The 19,658-nt window shown below is 39.3% G+C and overlaps 1 protein-coding gene across 2 annotated transcripts in view; it reads left to right on the top strand.

The window, feature by feature from the left end:
- LOC103465591 (caffeoyl-CoA O-methyltransferase) overlaps positions 1-15,448 on the top strand; it is a 66,147-nt gene extending 50,699 nt beyond the window's left edge. Inside the window, exons 9-11 of one of the 2 annotated variants that reach the window (XM_008410578.2) lie at positions 4,768-4,840; positions 13,671-13,788; positions 15,041-15,448. In XM_008410578.2, the coding sequence (XP_008408800.1) occupies positions 4,768-4,840; positions 13,671-13,788; positions 15,041-15,236 (387 nt within the window). In that variant the 3' untranslated portion in view covers positions 15,237-15,448. Of the gene's footprint in view, positions 1-4,767; positions 4,841-5,172; positions 5,252-13,670; positions 13,789-15,040 lie in introns of those variants that run through there. The other variant, XM_017304576.1, reaches the window with a different exon arrangement.
- Positions 15,449-19,658: the final 4,210 nt, after the last annotated feature.

Here is a 19,658-nt window from a genome sequence, read left to right as displayed (position 1 = left end):
GCTTGTATCCATGATCTCATTCTTTCGGTCACGACCCAAAGCTCATGACCATAGATGAGGGTGGGAACATAGATCGACCGGTAAATCGAGAGCTTCACTTTTTGACTCAGTTCTCTCTTCACCACGATGGACCGGTACAGCGCCCGCTTCACGGCAGATGCTGCGCCAATTAGCCTGTCGACCTCCCGCTCCCTTCTTCCTTCATTCGTGAACAAAATCCCCAGATACTTAAACTCCTCCACTTGAGGCAGGACGACCCCCCTGACCCGGAGAAGGCACTCTACCCTTTTCCGGCTCAAGACCATGGCCTCGGATTTGGAGGCACTGAGCCTCATCCCGGCCGCTTCACACTCGGCTGCGAACCGCTCCAGTGAGAGCTGCAGATCACGTTCCGATGAAGCCAACAGGACCACATCATCCGCAAAAAGCAGAGATGCGATCCTAAGGCCACCAAAATGGATCCCCTCAACACCTCGGCTGCACCTAGAAATTCTGTCCATGAAAGTAATGAACAGAATCGGTGACAAAGGGCAGCCTTGGCGGAGTCCAACTCTCACTGGAAACAAGCCCGACTTACTGCCGGCAATGCGGACCAGACTCTGACACTGGTCATACAGGAACCTGACAGCCTGTATCAAAGGGCCCAGCACCCCATATTCCTGGAGAACCCCTCTCGGGGCTCCCCAAGGGTGAACTCCCATGCACCCTCCAGGACCCTACTGAGGGTGTAGAACTACTCCAGTGTTCCATGACCAGAACGAAAAACACACTGCTTTTCCTGAATCCAAGGTTCAACTATCCAATGGACCCTCCTCTCCAGGACCCCTGAATAGACCTTACCAGGGAGGCTTAATAGTGTGACCCCCCTATATTTGGAGCACACCCTCCGGTCCCCCTTTTTGAACAGGGGGACCACACCCCAGTCTGCCAAGCCAGGTCCCCCAATGTCCATGCAATATTGCACAGTTGCGTGAGCCAACACAACCCTGCAACATCCAGAGCCTTAAGGAACTCCGGGCGGATCTCATCCACCCCTGGGGCCCTGCCACCGAGGAGCTTTTTGACCACCTCGGCGACTTCATCCCCAGGTTGGAGAGACCGACCCACAGTCCCCAGGCTCAGCTTCCTCAACAGAAGGCATGTTGGTGGGATTGAGGAGGTCTTCGAAGTATTCTGCCCACCGGCCCACAACGTCCCAAATCAAGGTCAGCAGCACACCATTTCCACTATAAACAGTGTTGGTGCTGTACTGCTTCCTCCTCCTGAGACGCCGGATGGTGGACCAGAATCGCCTCGAAGCCGTGCAGAAGTCTTTCTAAATGGCCTCTCCAAACTCTTCCCAGTTTAGAGAAGAGTTTGGTTGCCTCAGCAACCACCCAAGCTGCATGCCGCTTCACCATCAGCTGCTTCTGGAGTCCCACAGGCCAAAAAGGCCCAATAGGACTCCTTCTTTAGCCTGACAGCATCCCTCACCAAAGGTGTCCACCAACCGGTTTGAGGGTTGCCGCCGCGACAGATACCGACAATCTTGCGGCCGCAACTCCGATAAGCCGCCTCGGCAATGGAGGCACGGAACATGGTCCACTCAGACTCAATGTCCTCCACCTCCCCCAGAACGTGTTCGAAGTTCTGCCAGAGATGGGAGTAAAGCTACGCCTCACAGGGTTCCAGACGTTCCCAGCAGACCCTCACAACACATTTTTGCCTGCTAGGTTTGGCTGGCATCCTCCCCCACCACCGTAGCCAACTCACCATCAGGAAGTGGTCGGTGGACAGCTCAGCACCTCTCTTCACCCGAGTGTCCAAGACATACGACCGCAGATCCGATGAAACTATGACAAAGTCATGAATAAAATGTATGAAAGAGAAATGGTAGATTAATAAGGGTAATAAATTCTGTCCAATTATTTTTAAATCAAGTCATATTTATTAAGCACTTAGTGTTGGTAACACACCAGTTTTCTGCTGTTAAAACTGTGGCCAGCTGCTCCATAAAAAAATAAATAAACCTTCCACCATGAAGACAATGTGGAGGTTCATCCTCAGAGCTGGTTGTTGATCTGGTGGAGCCAGAGCCTCGTTTGAAACAAGAAAGTCTTTAGGTTTCCTAACACCTGATTTCTCTGGTTTCCTCTTTCCTCTTCATTTGCTTAGACTGCAAAAATATGTTGAAGATAAAAACAATAATTAACGATTTATAACAACAGCAGCCTCACTATATCAGTCTCTTTGTCATACGGAGCTTAATTAAAACCAGGTCAAGTTTATGAAGAAAAGTATATTAAGTTGCAACAAACAGCCTCCATGCAGTTATAACATGAAGGTGAATGATATAGTAATAATCATAAAAGTCATAATAAAATTGATAAAATATTTTTTTCTGAAACCAATATAAGTTTGCTTATATGTGTACTGTACTGTTTATAAATTAAAAAAAGATAATTAATAAGCAAACTTACCACCAGGTAGCAACACGTAGCAGCCTTCGTCCCTTCATGCTCCTTTTGTGACCCACATTTAATTTCCATCGGTTGTTGTCCAGTTGTGTTGTCGTCTAACTCGGACTAGGACGTCACCAGCTTTGATTTACCAAAACTACTATAATTAAGGCTCTCTACTTTAAATTCAATATTATGCGAGTAAAAATGGCGAATTTGAACAACGTCTGTTATCTTTGGCTTCAAAGCTGTCCTTTTTATGGCGCTTTTCAATAAAACTGAAAGTGTGCATTACTGCCACCATCTGGTCTGGAGTGTGAACTGGAGCTAATGCCGTTCACTAATAGATCTTACATCATACATCTGAAAATGGATTAGGTAAAGACAATTTTCGTGTTTTAGTTAAAAAACTGAAAAGAGATCATATTCAGAGAGATGTACAATGAACATGCCTGCTACATTTAGTGTTAAGGACAAGTATTGTTTTTGTTGTAGCACCTCTGTCACTAAAGTGTCAATGTTTGATATTTTGAGGTATGAACACATTATTTACTTTGTTAAACAACATTACACCAAGTTCCATTATAAGGACTGTTATTTTTTAAATTCTTTGCCATTTTAACAAAAATAGTAAGAGATTATTGAGGCACCTAAAAAGTTGTACGTTATTAGCCTAAAGTATGCACTGAGATGTAATTTAAAACCTACTGAAATTAATAATTTAAACTAAGCGTTAAGTGAATTTTAAAATATTTTGAGCATATATTTTAAAATATATGCTCAAAGAGATCTTTTAAATATCTTTAAAACACATATTTTAAAGATATTTAAAATGTCTTAAATATACACTTGAGTAAGTGTATATTTACACTTGAGAAAATACATATTTTGTTCACTTAAAGTATACTTTTTATTAATAGATTTCTTAAAAGTGTATTTTGGTACAATTATATTAAAATATATTTAAAGTTATAATGTCAAAATTGGTACAAGCATGCTTTTAGTATGCTTCTTGTATATTTATAGGTAGTACGCTTAATACTTAGTATACTTAAAATGTACTTGCACAAATATTTGAAATATACTAAAGTATATATTTTTTCACTAGGCCACAGTAGACATGGGCCAGTTATCAAGCTATATCGAGGTCAAAATCATTAAAAACATATAAGGTATAAACTGTCAGAGAAAGTGTTGACTGGAATTTTTTTAGACTGTTTGAAGCATAGAGTAATACACCGGTGCCCCTCAACGTGGAGTAAATATTCTTTTACTCCTGGTTATCACACATAGGACTGCACAACATCAGAATCTAAGATGAAAATGGAATGTGTCAGCATTAGGATTGAGCAATATGGAATTAGTTTTATCACAAATTTTGATAAAAATTTTTGATAAAATTTTTTTATCAGAAATTGTGCTAAGGATAAAAGTGACAGTACTCCTCTTTTCTTTTGTTTTTGTTTTTAGTTAACTGTGTAGCATGACAGTTCTAGCCTACAAACACAAATGCTGATCTTGAGAAATATTCCAATTTGTAATATGCATCTTTAGGATGCTAGCCACGTAAAAAGTGATTTGTATCACTAACAAGCATTAGAATTTTAAATTTATTGATATGTATTGATTACCTTGTATGTGATGGTGCTTTAGGTCTAGTGTAGAAAAAGAAGGAAGAATAAATTTCCATCAAAAAAATGTAGATTAATCTCAAAAATCCTATAGAAAAAAATTTGGCAATTTCCAAAAGCCTGAAATTTTCGACTTTATGAGCTCCGAAAATTTCCACATTTTTTCTAGGAAATTTTCTAGAAAATGTAATATATAAATTTCTGAGTTTTTTTCTCACGAAGTTTCAACTTGAACCTCAGAATTTTTCTCACTTTTTTTTAGAAAATTTCTGAGAGTTTTGGCAAAAATGTACTCCTTTTTTCTTCTATCTACAGTGGCCCTACTTCCCTGTCGTACCTGTACCTATGGAAAAAAAGTGTGGAGAGAATAGCAAAAATAATTGACAAAAACACGTTTTGGGAAATTTTAAACCTTGTTAACTGGAATTTATTGTAATGGCGATAAATTAAAACACATTTATCACAATAAATGCCCAAGTCTAATAAACATGCACACATATTTCATCTTCACTTATAAACTTTTAGCTTTGAAAGGTAAAACCCACAGTTGCACATCTAAACACACAACTTCCAAATCTTCAGCTCCTCTTGGGCACATCCAATACGCTCCTATCTCCTGTGATAAACTACACGTTTTCCAGCCTCTCAGTGCAGCCTGTAGTAATAACGCGTCTCTTTCCTCTGAATCCTCACCTTAGGTGGCTGGTCGAGTGATGTTAAAGCAAGGATACGGAAAGATTATTAACACAGCCTCCATGGCCAGTATAATAGGTGAGTAATGATTGCATTCTTCTCTCTTTCTCTCTGGAGCTGCTCAATGTCAGCATTTAATCTCTTGATTTGGTGTGAGCCATTGGGCCAAGAAAAGGAGGGGAAAAGAGTGTACACTTCAAACTCAGTAGAAAGGAGGTATTTGTTGCGTTTCTTTTAGTGTAATTTACAAGGTTCTTGTCGCTAACAAGACTAGGCAGCTTTCACTTAAATTCAGTCGCTCCAACGAGATCCAAAGGCATCTGTCGCCGCTTCCAGCAAAAAGCACAAAGTGTCGTGATTGCATCTCTCCGAGGCACTTTTGCATCATAACAAACATCCCCTCTCTCCAGAGCCTTGCGGCGGATGAGGAAGACAATCTGAGGTCCAACTTGGGAGGGGAGGGCTCCTGTGCAGAGGCAAAAAAAAAAAGAAGAAACACCAACATGAGCCCTGCAGGCCTTGTTTGAGCAGCGTAAGATACTTTGAGAGTTTTGGTGAGGGCCTAGCAAAAGTCACGCCTGGTGCAAGCAGTTCATCGGCGGTTAAAGTTAAAGGTTTAAGGATTGGCCCAATAAAATGGTGTGCCATATGGGTCCCCCCTCTTTCACTTCCTCTACCAGTCCCGATTTGCAGGAGGCAAACTGTAATACATGAGTATGCTGGTAAATAGAGACTGCTTTAAGAAAATGATCAATTGCCCGCATTACGTCCAGCCCTTCAGGAATTCACTTTATCGCTCCAGACATCTGCTATAATATTGTCATAATGTGTAATCAGATGGGAGCCATATGAACCAAGTGGAAGCTGGAAATGCAGCTGTAAACGTCCAATTAAAATGCACAATGACAGCTTTTTGTCCATCTGCTTCATCAAAGGGTGTGTGCGTGTGTGTGTGCGTGTGTGTGTGCCCTGGTATCACCACACTTGCACACTTGCATCACAGCTTTATTCTTCCTTTCCTCAGACATGGCTGCAGTAGAAGTATCTAATGTGATGCACAATTATTTGCCCCTTTAAAGACTTCTGCTTTTCATATGCTTCAAAAAATGTTTTATTATCAAGCAAAGTAAAGGGGAAAATGTTTTTAGATAATAATTTCATACAATAAGAGGAAAAAAAAGACCATTCTTTCTTAAGCTTTGGGACAAACAGAGAGAGACACTTTATGAAAAACAAAACAGAACAGTGATAGATATTCTCATGGGTGTCTGGTATACAAAAATGACAGCATTGTTTGATGAGTCCAGGAGGTTACAAAAGAATGAAAGGTCTCATTTTCTGCATAAAAGGTCAGAGTTTATGATTGAGCAATACGATAGAGGAAATGGGCAAAAATATCAACCACTAATGACATCCACACTACTGTTGACCAACACAAACATAAAGGTCCATCTCACATTTACCAGAAAGAATCTTGGTGATACCCAAGAGTTGTGTGAAAAAATATTCTGTAGACTGTTGATTCAAAGGTAGAACTTTACATCATACTGCCAGTCAAACATGGTGCTGTAAGAGTGGTGGTGTGCATCTGACACGCTGCGTCGGGGCTTTAAAGATTTACTGTGATCAAATGAATGAGTGACTGATACAAAGCACAAAAGCAAGTCCTCTTCTGAAAAAAAACAACTAAATGTATTTTCTGGAATGGTCTCGTCAACGTCTTGACTTAGATTGGACTGCAATGGCTGCAGCGTTACTTCAAACGCTTAATGCACGCTTAATTCTTTTCCCCTAACGTGGCTGAATTCAGTTCACATCAGTTATTGCTACCAAGGGTAGAACAGCTAGTTTGAAGTGTCCATGCATCCTTAAGAAGCCTTAAATTCATGTATCTAAAATTACGGCCTTAAAATGTTACATACATATAAAAAACGTAAGTTGGCCTTAAATACATTGATCACATGTTCTTAATTTTAGGGCACGATTATTTCATTTCACCTACCATTTCCGTACACATCTTTGCATTCTGTGAGGCAGTTGAGGTTATCTGTAACTAGCTGCTAATATGCCTTTGCTAACTAGTTAACCAGCTTTGTTGAGCCCATTGTGGGTAAAGTGCAAATTTATCACCAGTTGGCTGGGCAATGTTCATTTTCACCATTCATTCACTATGCTGCCAACCCATACGAGACTAGATGCATTCTGAAAGTCTAAAAATACTTTTGCCTCTATATAGGTTTTAAATTTCTTTAAAAGTCTTAAATTAAACTGGTAAAACCTTCAGAATCCCTATAGTTAATGGGCTTGTTAGAAATCAGTTTTCCTCCATAGGACCTACACAGCAAATTCAAAAGTGTTAGATTTCCAGTGTTGTTGTATGTTAAAAATACAGTGTTAATTCAACAATAAGTTTGGTCTAATTCAACAACATGAGTGTTAGTTTCCCTAAAGAGTTGGTGTTATTCCAGTGTTAAATAAAAGCAATTCTGTCTGGTCTGTCTGATTTCTAAATTAACACTAACACCAATTCGGTCTAGTGTTGATTAGAAATCAATACCAGATAGCTCCTCCCACAATTGCAACGTATTTGTGACGTCAGGTGTTTGCGGAGGCAGCAGTATGTCGTCTTGTCTGGAGCTCATCATAACAAGGTAAGTTCCATGTTAAAATGATCGTGTTTTTGACTATTTTTTATGGATGCATTAATTTTCCGTTTGCACAAGAGTATCAATTCATATACATAGTTCACTTAACGTACGTTTATTTGTTTGGATATTACGTTATATATGACTGTTTATTATTTTGTTAGAAGCTAGAGCTAGCCAAGCAGGTGTAGCATGAGGTGTCGGGTGGTTAACCAAACATTGAAATTGTCAGAAAAATCTGAAGGCCATTTGAGTTAACATTATTTAGCTGCGGAGGTCGTTTTCTTTACGTTTTTGGCTGTAGACTGCATAATGGGGAGAGTGACTGTGCTGGACCGTTGGCTTGATCTCAGCCACAGGTGTCAAACTCCAGTCCTGGAGGGCCACTGTCCTGCAACATTTAGATGTGCCGCTGCTGCATCACACCCGAATACAGTWATTAGGTCATTAGCAGGACTCTGGAGAACTTCTCTACGCAATTAGGAGGCAATTGAGCCATTTGACTCTGATGTTTTGTACTTGTGGCACTTTTATTGCTGTCCACAATGTTTCTGTAAGCTAATTTCTATAATACTTAATGATAATGTAACACTTAATGTCTGAGTTGTGTTCATGATCATTATTTTTGACTTTGTTATGCTTTATGCTTTATCTTGTAGGTGGTGAAATGCTCTCCAGGCTAAAGGGGGACAGAGTATTTTGAATGAATATGTGAATATGATGGTGACACCCAGATGGGTCTGATTAGTTTTGCTCACACTTATTTTAAAAATATTTATTTATTATCCTAATGTGTGTGCTACTTTTCTTGTTTTCCTTCCAGGCAGGGAAAAACAGGCATTCTTCTGTTGGTTCACCTGCTTCATCCTATGTCCAAAGGCCACAAGAAAAATGCCAAAGCAGCTCACGTCAAACTGTGGACCATGTTGTCAGATATGTGGAGGTATGTGGTTGCTGTAATGATCCTACTTCCAACATGTACATGGAGGAAGGGCTGTTCTGGTTCCACAACAAGGAGAAAGCTACTGGCTCCCATGTTTGACAAAATGCTAAGATGACAAATAATAAAAAAATATTAATAATATATAGCACAGCTACATTCAAATAGTAAACAAAGCCAATGAGAAAGTGATTCTACAAAGTGAAAATAAGAGCAGCACCAAAGACACTTCACCTTCAGTGATCACAAGACCATCCCTGTCCCTCCATGGCCGCTTTCGATGAACTTTCAAAGCACACTTCACCTGCAAAGTACCATGAATGTGTCACCGTTGTTGTATATTGCTGTCAGTGCTGTTTGATGTTTTTGTTTTGAAATAAAAAGTATATACTGCAACTTATAATGGTATGAATTTGGGGATTATTGACTGCCAGTGGTATTTTCTGGGGGAAAAAAATGTTTTATTGCCTCTAGTGTCCATTATTTGATTGAAAATTGACAGAAAAGTGGGTAATGGGAGAAGGGGAAGAAGGCGTGCAGTAAAAGCCAGGAAGCGAACCTGCAACAGCCACATTGAGAATTATGGCCCCCATATATGGTTTGTGCTTAACCTCTGCACCACCACAGCACACCCTACCAGTAGTATTTGAAAACTCTAACCATCCATCCATTTTCTTTACACCCTTGTCCCTTAGTGGGGTTGGGAGGGGTTATTTGAAAACTCAGATTTCTATATTGTTCTATATTTAACACTTCTAGGTTAAATTAACACATTTCTAGTGTTAACCTTTGACAATATACACTAGTGTAGGTAAATCAACACTGATGTGTGTTAAATTTCAACTACTGAGTGTGTTAGGTTCTGTTTTCTGTGTTAGTTTGAGGTTTTCTGTCTCCTGTTTTCCCCTGTGAGTCTCTGTGTCGTCCTGATTGTTCCCAGCTGTGTCTCGTTTCTGTGATTACCCTCCCTGTGTCCACCTGTCGTCTTTGTTGTTGGATCCTCGTCGTGTAACGTATTGCTGCCTGTTGTTCCGTTCTGTGGTTTATTCATTTAGTCTTCATCATCATCATCATCCTCATCCTGGGTCCCTCACCACTCAACCTCACAAGTCATGACAGAGTGTTGATTCAACTCTTTCACAAATAACACTTTCAAGTGTCATTTTAACACAATCAAGAGTGGATCAGTATAGATCCTTTCAAAGTTGAATTTACACTTCCAAATTTCCTACATTATTTGTTTTCAATATTAAAATTAGTTTGAGCTCAAAACATTCATGCAACAAAAAAGCAAAAAAAAAAAATCTTAATCGTTTTAAATTTCTAAAAAATTCAGGCGGTGTGTTGATCTTGATGATGGATTTGTGGCTCGCTAACTCTGACCTGCACAAATCGCCTCCATGGTGATACGCTCTGCAACAGCAGCTTCATTCTGGGAAGATGAGTACATCATTTGAACTTCTTATCTGCTCGGAAGTATTCAGAATGTAAGCGTGCGCGATAAAGAGCATGTTTTCACCCAGAAACGGAGCAGTAAGTAGCTGGGTGAATGTTAAAGAGGGCTTTGGAGAACGCGCTGCCTTCAGCCTCCTTTTTCCTTCTTCGGGGGATTACTGTTCTTTAAGTCGGCGAAAAACATCAATGCACGTTTATTTAAAGGATGAAGGCATTTTCTGAATGATATTTTGGAGCCGTATCATCGGGTCTTGAGCTAGGATTAGTGCTGTTAGGCATTGCGAGCTCTCTTTCCTGTCCTGATAAGTTGGATTTCACCTTCAATATGCGTGTAAGCTGCGGGCTCTGCTCCTCTCAGGTCCTAGCCCGGCCTCATCCGGCACAACCCAAACCCGCTGCTAGTATTCCCTTTGACATTCCACATGCAATTATCTATTTTTTTCATCATCCTTTCGTTTATTTCTTCATCGCTTCAAAATGTTTTAACTTCTAGCATGCACATTTTTTGACTGAATAATATAAGCTGAATGCTCCCAGCCATTTATTTCCCAAGACGGGTTTCTTTTTTACCTCTCCACAGCTGGCCGGTATTCATCATCCCGGTCTCACACTGAAACCATTTGGCAGTCAGATCAGTGGGTGATGAGGTTAACTACTAAAGTTGTATGTAACTTGGAGCCTTCCTTGTGATGATTAATCAACCAGCAGAAAATGAGCCCCTGTCCCGGCGTCCCATGCAGTGTGCAGCATCTGTGATGGTCAGGGCAAACAAATGGCTCCCCACTTTTGTTGCTGAGGACATAGCATAACTGGGCATTATGAGCAATTAATTTTACATGACTTCATCCACAGAGTTACCAGCAGCAAATGAAATAACTTTTCATGTAATGCCCAGAAGCACCAGCATGCTGTAATATACAGCAAAATGCTGTTGACTCTCTTTAGGAAAATATTTTAAGTCTACAAAAGATTTGAAAATCAACTGTTTTTGTGTTTTAATCTAATGATTCTAAATCTGAAAGTGTGTCATGGGTATTTTCAAAATTAACATGAAAATGATGAAACTCAGTCCAGACTCATTAAAAAAACCTGTGAAGCTAGTTTAGCGCTAGATGAAAGCTATTATGAGTTAACATTGTTAACAAGTTGGATGAAAAAATTATACACAAATCAAGAGAAATATTAATTTTGTACAACAAAATGTCAGCAAATGGTCACTTACAGTTGTTAACTCCATATGGCAACAATATTTGACATGGGGCATTTATATTTTATAATGTATACATTCATATGTGTAGTAGAAACAAGAAGCTAATATCTAGTTTTCTCTCAAGTTGGCCAAATCTCAGGCATTGGTAACAATTTAATTTCCTTACTGAAGTAAGGTGTACTTGTTGCTTAAGTGAAAATTTATTTCACCCACATATTTGGCACTGACACCATCTTTGAATAAATGCTGGGATCAAACAAATCTTCCACTTTGTCTGGTTTCCAAATTTCAATTTACCATAGTCGAACACAGCTGTGGCGATTAGCATACCTATCAATGGGGGAATGTGCTAACATTAGGACATTAGTGCAACATTAGGATCCCATTCTCTATAAAAAATATATTAAGTTGCCTTGGTGTTTGTTGTGTTGGATTAGAGCTAAAGATTATGCTGAACAAAGTGTTCTCTTAGCAGTTGAATAAGACTTTTTCAATGGTGTACTTAAGAACAGAAAATAATGGAGGACCTGGTTAAACAACTCCAGATTTTTTCACTTTAACCCCCCCCCAAAAAAAAAACCCAAAAAAACAATGCTTTGAGTGATTCCAAATAAACTAACCAAGTTGCGCCAGAAAGTGGCAACAATATTTTTCTTTTGTACTGCAAAAGGGGCTAAGCTTGGTCCTGGCTTCAAGCCGGATTGAGCATTTATGCATTGGCTTGGTCCCATCCTGGAACATCAAGAGCTGTGGTTCCAATCAGGATGGTCAGACAGGGATGATTTGGAGTCAGCTGTTGATTGGTTGATTGTTGATTGGTGCGTTGCCTGTGGGGGCAGGACAGAGACGAGTCTTGAATCTCTAGGTCAGAAGAGCACTAGACTTTCTCGATGTCCTGTCATATTCTTATCCATAAGTTTCTAAATGATAATGACATATTAATTTGCATTTTGTTTTCTTTTCAGTTAAAATAATATTAAACAAGCTGAACAGAGGATCCTCATTGTGCCATCACACATCAAGCAGATAAATATATGTGAAACAAAACATGCCCTGCCTGTGGCCCCGTTAACTGCATATAAATAATAAAAATATTTATTATAATTGCACCTAAATTAGAAATATTCATCTTCGCTAAACTGAATATATATATGTCAATATGATTTATCATTATGAGGCTGATAAATCTGCACTCTGTGCTACACTGGGATTAAAGCGCCACTTCAACTGAGCCGATCAGAAGTCGGCAACACTCTGAACGAGGTCTTGTTTCTGCATCTGCATCCCACAAGCCGCAGCGTAGTTCAGCAGGACCAAACATGAGTCCAGCTCAGAGAGAACACTCGGATGAGGTTTTTTTTTAGTTAAACGTAAAGGTGAGGTGCATGTTTCCTTTAGCTTCCTCACTGAGAAGAGCATGCAAAATGAGCTAGACGTGACAACCAAGAGTGAAAATATTCTACGTTCTTGGGGAGATCTCCTCGACAGGTTTAGCAGGAAGTTGACTAACATGACGGTCCGGTCCACCTTCATAGTCATACTCCACTCAGTGCAAAACAACCAGTGCTGGAGTGCAGGGCCGAAGGGAGCTGGGCTGGGCCAGGCCAGGACCTGCAGTGCAAAAAGACCTAAAATCAACATTTTCAACAGAAAAAGATACAATAGCATGGAAACCTGTGCCAGTTTAAAAAGTATCCTTGGATGAGCTTCCTCTGATTTTACATCTTGTTTCCTCCAGCAAGTGACCACTTAATTCATCTTAGTTAGGAAAAAGCAAAACGGTTGTATAAAAAAAGAAGACAGAAGAATCCCTCTATTCTTACTGTGGTTTTTAGCACAGGAAACTGTCATGATGTGGAATGTTTGATGGTGAGAAAAATGATCATAGACTCCACAGAACTAAAGCACAAGGAACAGAACAGGCAGGTAAGACAGATGAAGACAACTGACGTTCTTCGTATGACGAGGACCCGGCAAGAGACAAAGACAACAGGTGGACTTAAATACGCAGGGAGGATAATCAGGGAATGAGACACATGGGAAGCAGTCAACAGGGAAGACAGGACAGGAACAGGACTAAACACAGAAAACACAGAACACAACAGAAACTTTATTTGCCACTACAAATAAGGCAGAGAGGGGCTTTGTTTGATAGTTTTTAATATCCTGGGATAGCGAGTCCATATTTATATATTTTTAAAAAATGATGGAGAGGAGTGTGTTGGACTTAGGAGAAAATACTTGTTTTGCAGTAAATTAGAATTGACACTAGCATTTTATCCCTGAAAATATGAGCTTTGATGATTTCATGGCCCAGAATTGAACAGACATAAACATCCAACAAAAGGTATGACTTAGTCAGGGGATGCTGTGTGCAACCTGTAAGAAGATACCTGATGTAGTTAAGGGGGTCTGTGCAAGTTATTTAGAGATTTTAATGTGATATAAACAGATTTCTGATTCTATAAAATGCTAAGTGACCAAAATAAACAAAACCTGTTTTAGTCATCAAGTTATTCAAGTTTTATTATAACCTTTGATTAGAAATTTATTGGGTTTGATGGCTAGAAATAGCTATAAATTAACTCATTCAACATTTTTTTCCAAGTCTTTCCTTGCAAAGACACGTAATTTTATAAACATTTCTTTCCTCTGCAGTGCCCCATCCTCAGAAGCAGATTTCCTATAACACATCCAAAGCTGGAGTCGTCAAACTGACCCAGACTTTGGGAACTGAATGGATTGACAGAGGAGTTCGTGTCAACTGCATCTCACCGTGAGTGTCTGCCGCTCTTCACCTCTCATCTCGTTCAGCTTGTTTGATTGTCGTGAAGAATTAGGTGGTTAAACAAAAGCTGTGATTAGCGTATTTGCTATCTGAGGACGAGCTCTGCTTTGAGAGCGATGCGCTAATTTACGCCCGCGAACATTTCGCCGCTTAATTAGACGAGGTCTTGAGGGATGAGTCGACTGAGAGCTTGCTCTAATTTTTCTGCTCAAAGCAGCTGCAACAATGGAGCCTTGTTTGAATAAAAAAAACTGCAGAACACAGTTTTCTGACTTCTTCATCTGCGTGTTCAAATATGAGAGAGGAAGCAGGAGTTGACGCTAACCGGAGCATCCTCAGCCCAGATCCGTCCGGCCGCTCTGGGCAAAGCAGGCCCAGAACACTTGGCTTTATTTATCATGGGCTTGTTTGCACATTTTAATTTGCAGAGAACCAACTCTGTCTGTCTCTCTAATCCAATTCTCCCCACGCTCTCCACCCTTTTGCGAATAGCATGTCTCAATGGTCCGCTGATTTCTTTGAAGTGATGGTTGGTAAATATGCATAAAAAAGGAAGGAGTGTGAGGGGCAATTAGTGTTCGTGAGGCAGACTGGAGCCCGATTCTATTGTCAACTTCTTTAGCCGCAGCGGTGATAAGCTGCATTATCTAGAAAATTGGCTGAGGGAAAACAGCACCTCTGATTGCCAGGACAGGTTCCAGATAACAGGGCGGTTGAAGAGAAATAGAATTGAGGTGGAATATGTTAACCAGGGGTGTCACACATGCTAATTTAACCAAATGTTTGAATTCTATATCCAAGGGTTGAAACAATGATTCAGTCATTGTCACGCTAATTGTGCCGGTTGACGTGTTTTTTCAGATGGAAGCTAACAACACACATTTTCTGGTTAAGGTGAACCTAGTTTCAGTTTCAAACTGAGAAATGTATGAATAGCATAAATAAAAATGGATGTGAGCAAATTACTCCAGACGTCTCATCTTACCTGTGGGCTCCAGTCAATAAAGCCCCCCCTCTCCCCCCCCCTATACCTGCGGTAAATATCAATGGTGCCATGTCACCACATATTCTTTGTGGGATAATTGGTTTTATTTATATCACCAAAGTGATGCCTCTGAAACAACACTGTCACTCCTGGCTTTGTGCTGTGATGCCTTCTGATTTCATTGTAGGTTTTTTTTTCTTTCCTTCCTCTCTCTCTCTCTCTCTCTCTCTTTCTTTGGCTTTCTCTGTTTTTCAGGGGGATTGTTGACACCCCTCTCATCCACTCGGAGGATCTAAGGCCTCTGGTGCAGCGCTGGCTGTCAGATATTCCTGCTGGAAGACTGGCTCAAGTGACAGATCTGCAAGCCGCAGTGGTCTACTTGGCATCTGACGCCTCCGACTACATGACAGGGCATAACTTAGTCATAGAGGGTGGGCAAAGTCTGTGGTAGAGGCAGTACATGAAACTTTTTCCTCACTCCTGACTCTTTTAGAATTAAACTTGATATTTGGAGTTTTACAAGATTCTGTTTGCTGTCTTAAATGGTACAACTGAACTTTTAAGAGATGAAAACTGTTAGCACATTTTGTTACACTATAATCAAATCCTTGTATTTCATTTTGACAAAAAAAAAACTGGTGTACAAAAAGGAGGAGACACATCAGGCAATTAGGAGTAATTAGGAGTCATCAATTAAGTGGAAACAATGGTGGTGGCAGCATTATACTGTGGGGTATAGTCTTAGCTTAAATAGTTTAAAATAGGTTAGGTTTTAAAAATGCACCCAAGCTTCAACATCTTCATTCAACATCTGAAAATGTAAACATAATGGTACAAGGAGAGCTTCAGAATACCCAAGGTCAGCTCTGGAGGAGCAGCAGAAATGTTCTACTCTGGTGGGAGAATTTGTTGACAGCACATGAGAAAATCTATTGTTATTATCTATTAAAAAATAAAAATAAATAAAAGGAGGCACTTTTCACACTAAAATCTGTAAATAAAAGCTATATGTTTTCTGTATAGTTTCATATAGTCTGCGACAGCATGAGAAGTAAGTTGTTGCTGACAATTTAGTTAATAGTTTAAATTTGAACCAGAATGTTTCTGTGGCCAGTTTCCATGTCAACCCCACTGCTCTCCTTGGGTCATGTGTCTTGTGCGGTTTGAGCGTTTCTCCCTCTGACTCTTTCTTGCTACCCCTCACTCTGCAGGAAGTGGTGCTGTCGTTCACCGTCTTAATTGGTCCATTAACTGTTTGTGAGCTGGGAGAGAAAAAACATCACTCAAAGGCGGGGTCAGGCGTGGACGCGACCCAGGCTGCTGCAATTATATGAAAAGTAGCAGCCAATTAGCGCTCTTTGCGTTGTTGACACCGTTGGTGTTTATGCACGTGACTTCAGGTTCCGGCTGGTAGTGACCACTCTGATTTACATAATTGGGGGATTGGTCATTAATGGGAATAGCGTGTGAGAGGATCCCATTAAGATATGGAGTGTGATCTAATCTCACTCCAGATCTCTTTGCTATTTATCTCTGGTTGGACTCGCAACGCTGGCAATTATTAGGATGCTTATCATTTTTTTCTTTTCTTTTTTTTTCTTCTTCATTAAAACACCTAACTTTGTCACAGCAAGACTTTACAGAATTGGTTCTCAGGAACAATTTGTCAAATTTGTGCTGTTTTGTTGTTTCGCCACTGAGCGGCAGCAGTAAGTTAGGCAGCTGCAGCACAGAATGACAAAGTTATTAGAGGTGATCACATTATTTTCCCTCATATATACGGTAATCTACTTATCTATCTGGATAGATAAGTAGATTACCACAATATTGGGCAAATAAATATTAATATGAGGTTTCAAAATTCAGCTACATACAAAAAATATACGGAAGACAATAAACAGGGAAATTTGGGGCGGGGGGTTGGCAAAGTTACAGTGAAATATAATTTAAAATATCTTTTAAAATGTTAATATGTTCAAGTTGCAGGACCAAAAATAACTAGTAAGTGATGATGCACATCAAATGTGTGTTTTTTCTTTGGGGCTGCTGAGCCCTAAAGAAGTCAAACTAAAATTCAGATTTTGCTAAGATATAAGTTTGGTTTAGTGTCACTGATCTAATCTCTGCTACACCTTTACAAAAACTTGAGGCTCTAAATAAAAAAAAGCTCTCATAAATAATTCCACTTGATAAAATTAATCTTAAATATGGATTTATTGTAGTGGCTTTCAATACATTTTATGTGTTATTTAAATTATAACTGGCTAAGTTGCATTATTCCTAAACCTTTTCTGGTTTTTTCATGTCCAAGATTGGGGGGAGGATTGGGACCCCCGCGACCAACCCAGGATTTCCACCCATGCATGAAGTATAAACAATTGACTGTTGTGTAAACTAAATTATTGAAGACTTATAAAGGTATGAAAAATGTTTATTTATTGGGTTTTAAAATCAGATTTGTTTTTGTTTTCTTTCAGGTCATCAAACTGTTTTATATCAGTCAAATATAACTTCAATAAGCACAAAATGCAGTTTTCAATTTTGTATATTTATAAAGGGGGGTAAACATCGTATGTGAAAAAGTAATCGCAACTAAATGTAAAATCTGCTTATGCCACTTTGGGCAGTAACTGCTACCGTCAAGCAAAGCCAAATCATTGTAGAGGAATTTTGGTTGAATTTGCTTTAACTCAACCAGGCATCATCACAAACTGATGTGTATTGGTAGATACAAAACTATTTTGTTTTGTTTACATTTTCTGATATCAAAATTAGTGGGATGATCTTAAACTTTATGGCAACAAAGCAAAATCAGAAGACTTGTTTATTCAAAACGTCCCAGTTAAACAACGTTTAACTAAAGTTCTATGGGGTTTAGAGTCCCAGTTGACGGAGTTTCAACTAAAAACCTAGAGGTTGGAGTCCTTGTCAAACGGTGTTTTTGACTAAAGTCCCTGAGGGTTAGAATCCCAGTTAAACGATGTTTAACTGAAGTCTTGAAAGGGGTTTTAATGTTTTTATCTTTTAAAAAAAATCTCTCTTTCTCACTGTTTATTTAATGTCACATGCTGTTTTTATTTTAATTATCTAAAGCACTTTGAAATGTCTTGCTGCTGAAATGTGCTATACAAATAAATTTGATTGATTGATTGATTCACAGCAATATATTGAAATAGGAACCAAATTTTATGGAAAATCACATTTTCTAAGAAGACGGGCCCAGAGGCTTCATTAATGCAAACACATTACGTCATTAGCCTCCCATCAAAACAAATGCAAAGCAGCCCCAAACTTTCAGATTACAATTATGTTTTTCACCCAGTTATTTTTTCAAGGTGTCTAAACTGTCGTTTTGACGCCATGTTTTGCACCACATTAGGCCATTTTATGGCTCTATCTGAGAGATCCTGTTTTGCTTTCTGACTGCCGCCTAAAGAGCCAGGTTTGTCATTTGAACAGCAGCACACAATCTCTTGAATACAGTAACCCGCTCCATGAGGTTTAAGTGATCTTCAATCCATTATTTATCACCTCCTTTTGATGCCATTATGCTGAAGAGTGGGGACCCTGTTGTAAAATACTGTTGTGCTAAACAGATCAGCAGCAGCAACAAAAAAAGGCCCTGGCTCTTCAGCTCAATTTGATTAATGTTCTGCTCTGCCCTGGCACAAAATGTTTTACAACGACGGCTGCAACAAGGTAGACCTGGGTTGATGGCATACAACATCACAGGGCCATATGTGTCCAGGTGACCCAAGGGTTTATGGATGACATATTAACATTTGACAATACCAAGAGTTTATAGATGGATTAGCGCATTCTTTTTATGAACCCACTCAGTAACTGTTTAAAGATGAAATGTTATCCTCTTATAAATTGAGCTGCACCGTGCTGATGCTATCATTGGTGGTAAAACTGTGGTACAGCAAAAAGAGAAGAAAAAATGTCAACATTTATCGTTGAAGGAGGGTACAGAATGGAGTGAAACTCCAATTTTATGATGTAGGAGAGTGTAATTTGACTAAGAAATATGATTTAAAAACATTTTTATTTAATTTTAAAACATTTTCTTTGAGAGTATCACCAAATTATTCTTATTTTTAAGTTGATAGCACTATTTAAAAACATGGAAATGAACTTCTATCATTTCCTAAATTTTGGATGATTGGGTCCTGTGAAACCGATCTTATCTTTCTCTGCAAAAGTCTAAAAATTAGCCACTGTCCTCTTTTCTTCTCTCTTGAGACAGATCATGTCTGCTGTCAACTTATCTTTTTATTTAGCAATTTTTCAGACTTGAAGGCCAAAATTGGTATCAGTAAGTCAGGTTTTTTAAAGATTACTGGTCAGCAAGAAAAATGTAATTGGTGCATACCTAATTTTTCAAATGTTTCATGTTAAATCCAAAACTTTAATGTGATTTATTGGGATTTGTTTGTAACAGTACAACAAAGAGTAGCAAATGAACATGTGGTGAGATGCTTTTCTTCAACAGATGGTTAGAGCTGATGGGAAGATGGAGCCAAGTTCTGGACAACCATAGGGTTAGAACACCCAAAGCTGTCCTGTTGTTCTTCAAGAGAAGAATAACAATAAGCATAATCCAAATGAGAATCTAAGATGTTTAGCACTGCATCACCTTTTGCAAGATGATTACAATGCTAAACATCATTGCAATCACCTGTGGGCAAAGCTAATTTAACAACAGAGTATTTAAAATGAACTGCTGTAAAATAATCAGAGATTTGAGTTTATTTTTAGGCGCCACAACCCCCCAGATGCACGTTGTTTTTTAATGACTAATCGTGTGAACAAACTTATTCATGTTTGTAGTGACTATTTGTCCAAAAATAAAAAAAACTTAAGACTTCAA

The sequence above is a fragment of the Poecilia reticulata genome, linkage group LG5 (genome assembly GCF_000633615.1).
Source record: "Poecilia reticulata strain Guanapo linkage group LG5, Guppy_female_1.0+MT, whole genome shotgun sequence".
In the NCBI taxonomy this organism is placed as follows: domain Eukaryota; kingdom Metazoa; phylum Chordata; class Actinopteri; order Cyprinodontiformes; family Poeciliidae; genus Poecilia; species Poecilia reticulata.
Note: the sequence above shows the minus strand (reverse complement) of the source record. Positions and strands in the feature narration are given on the sequence as shown.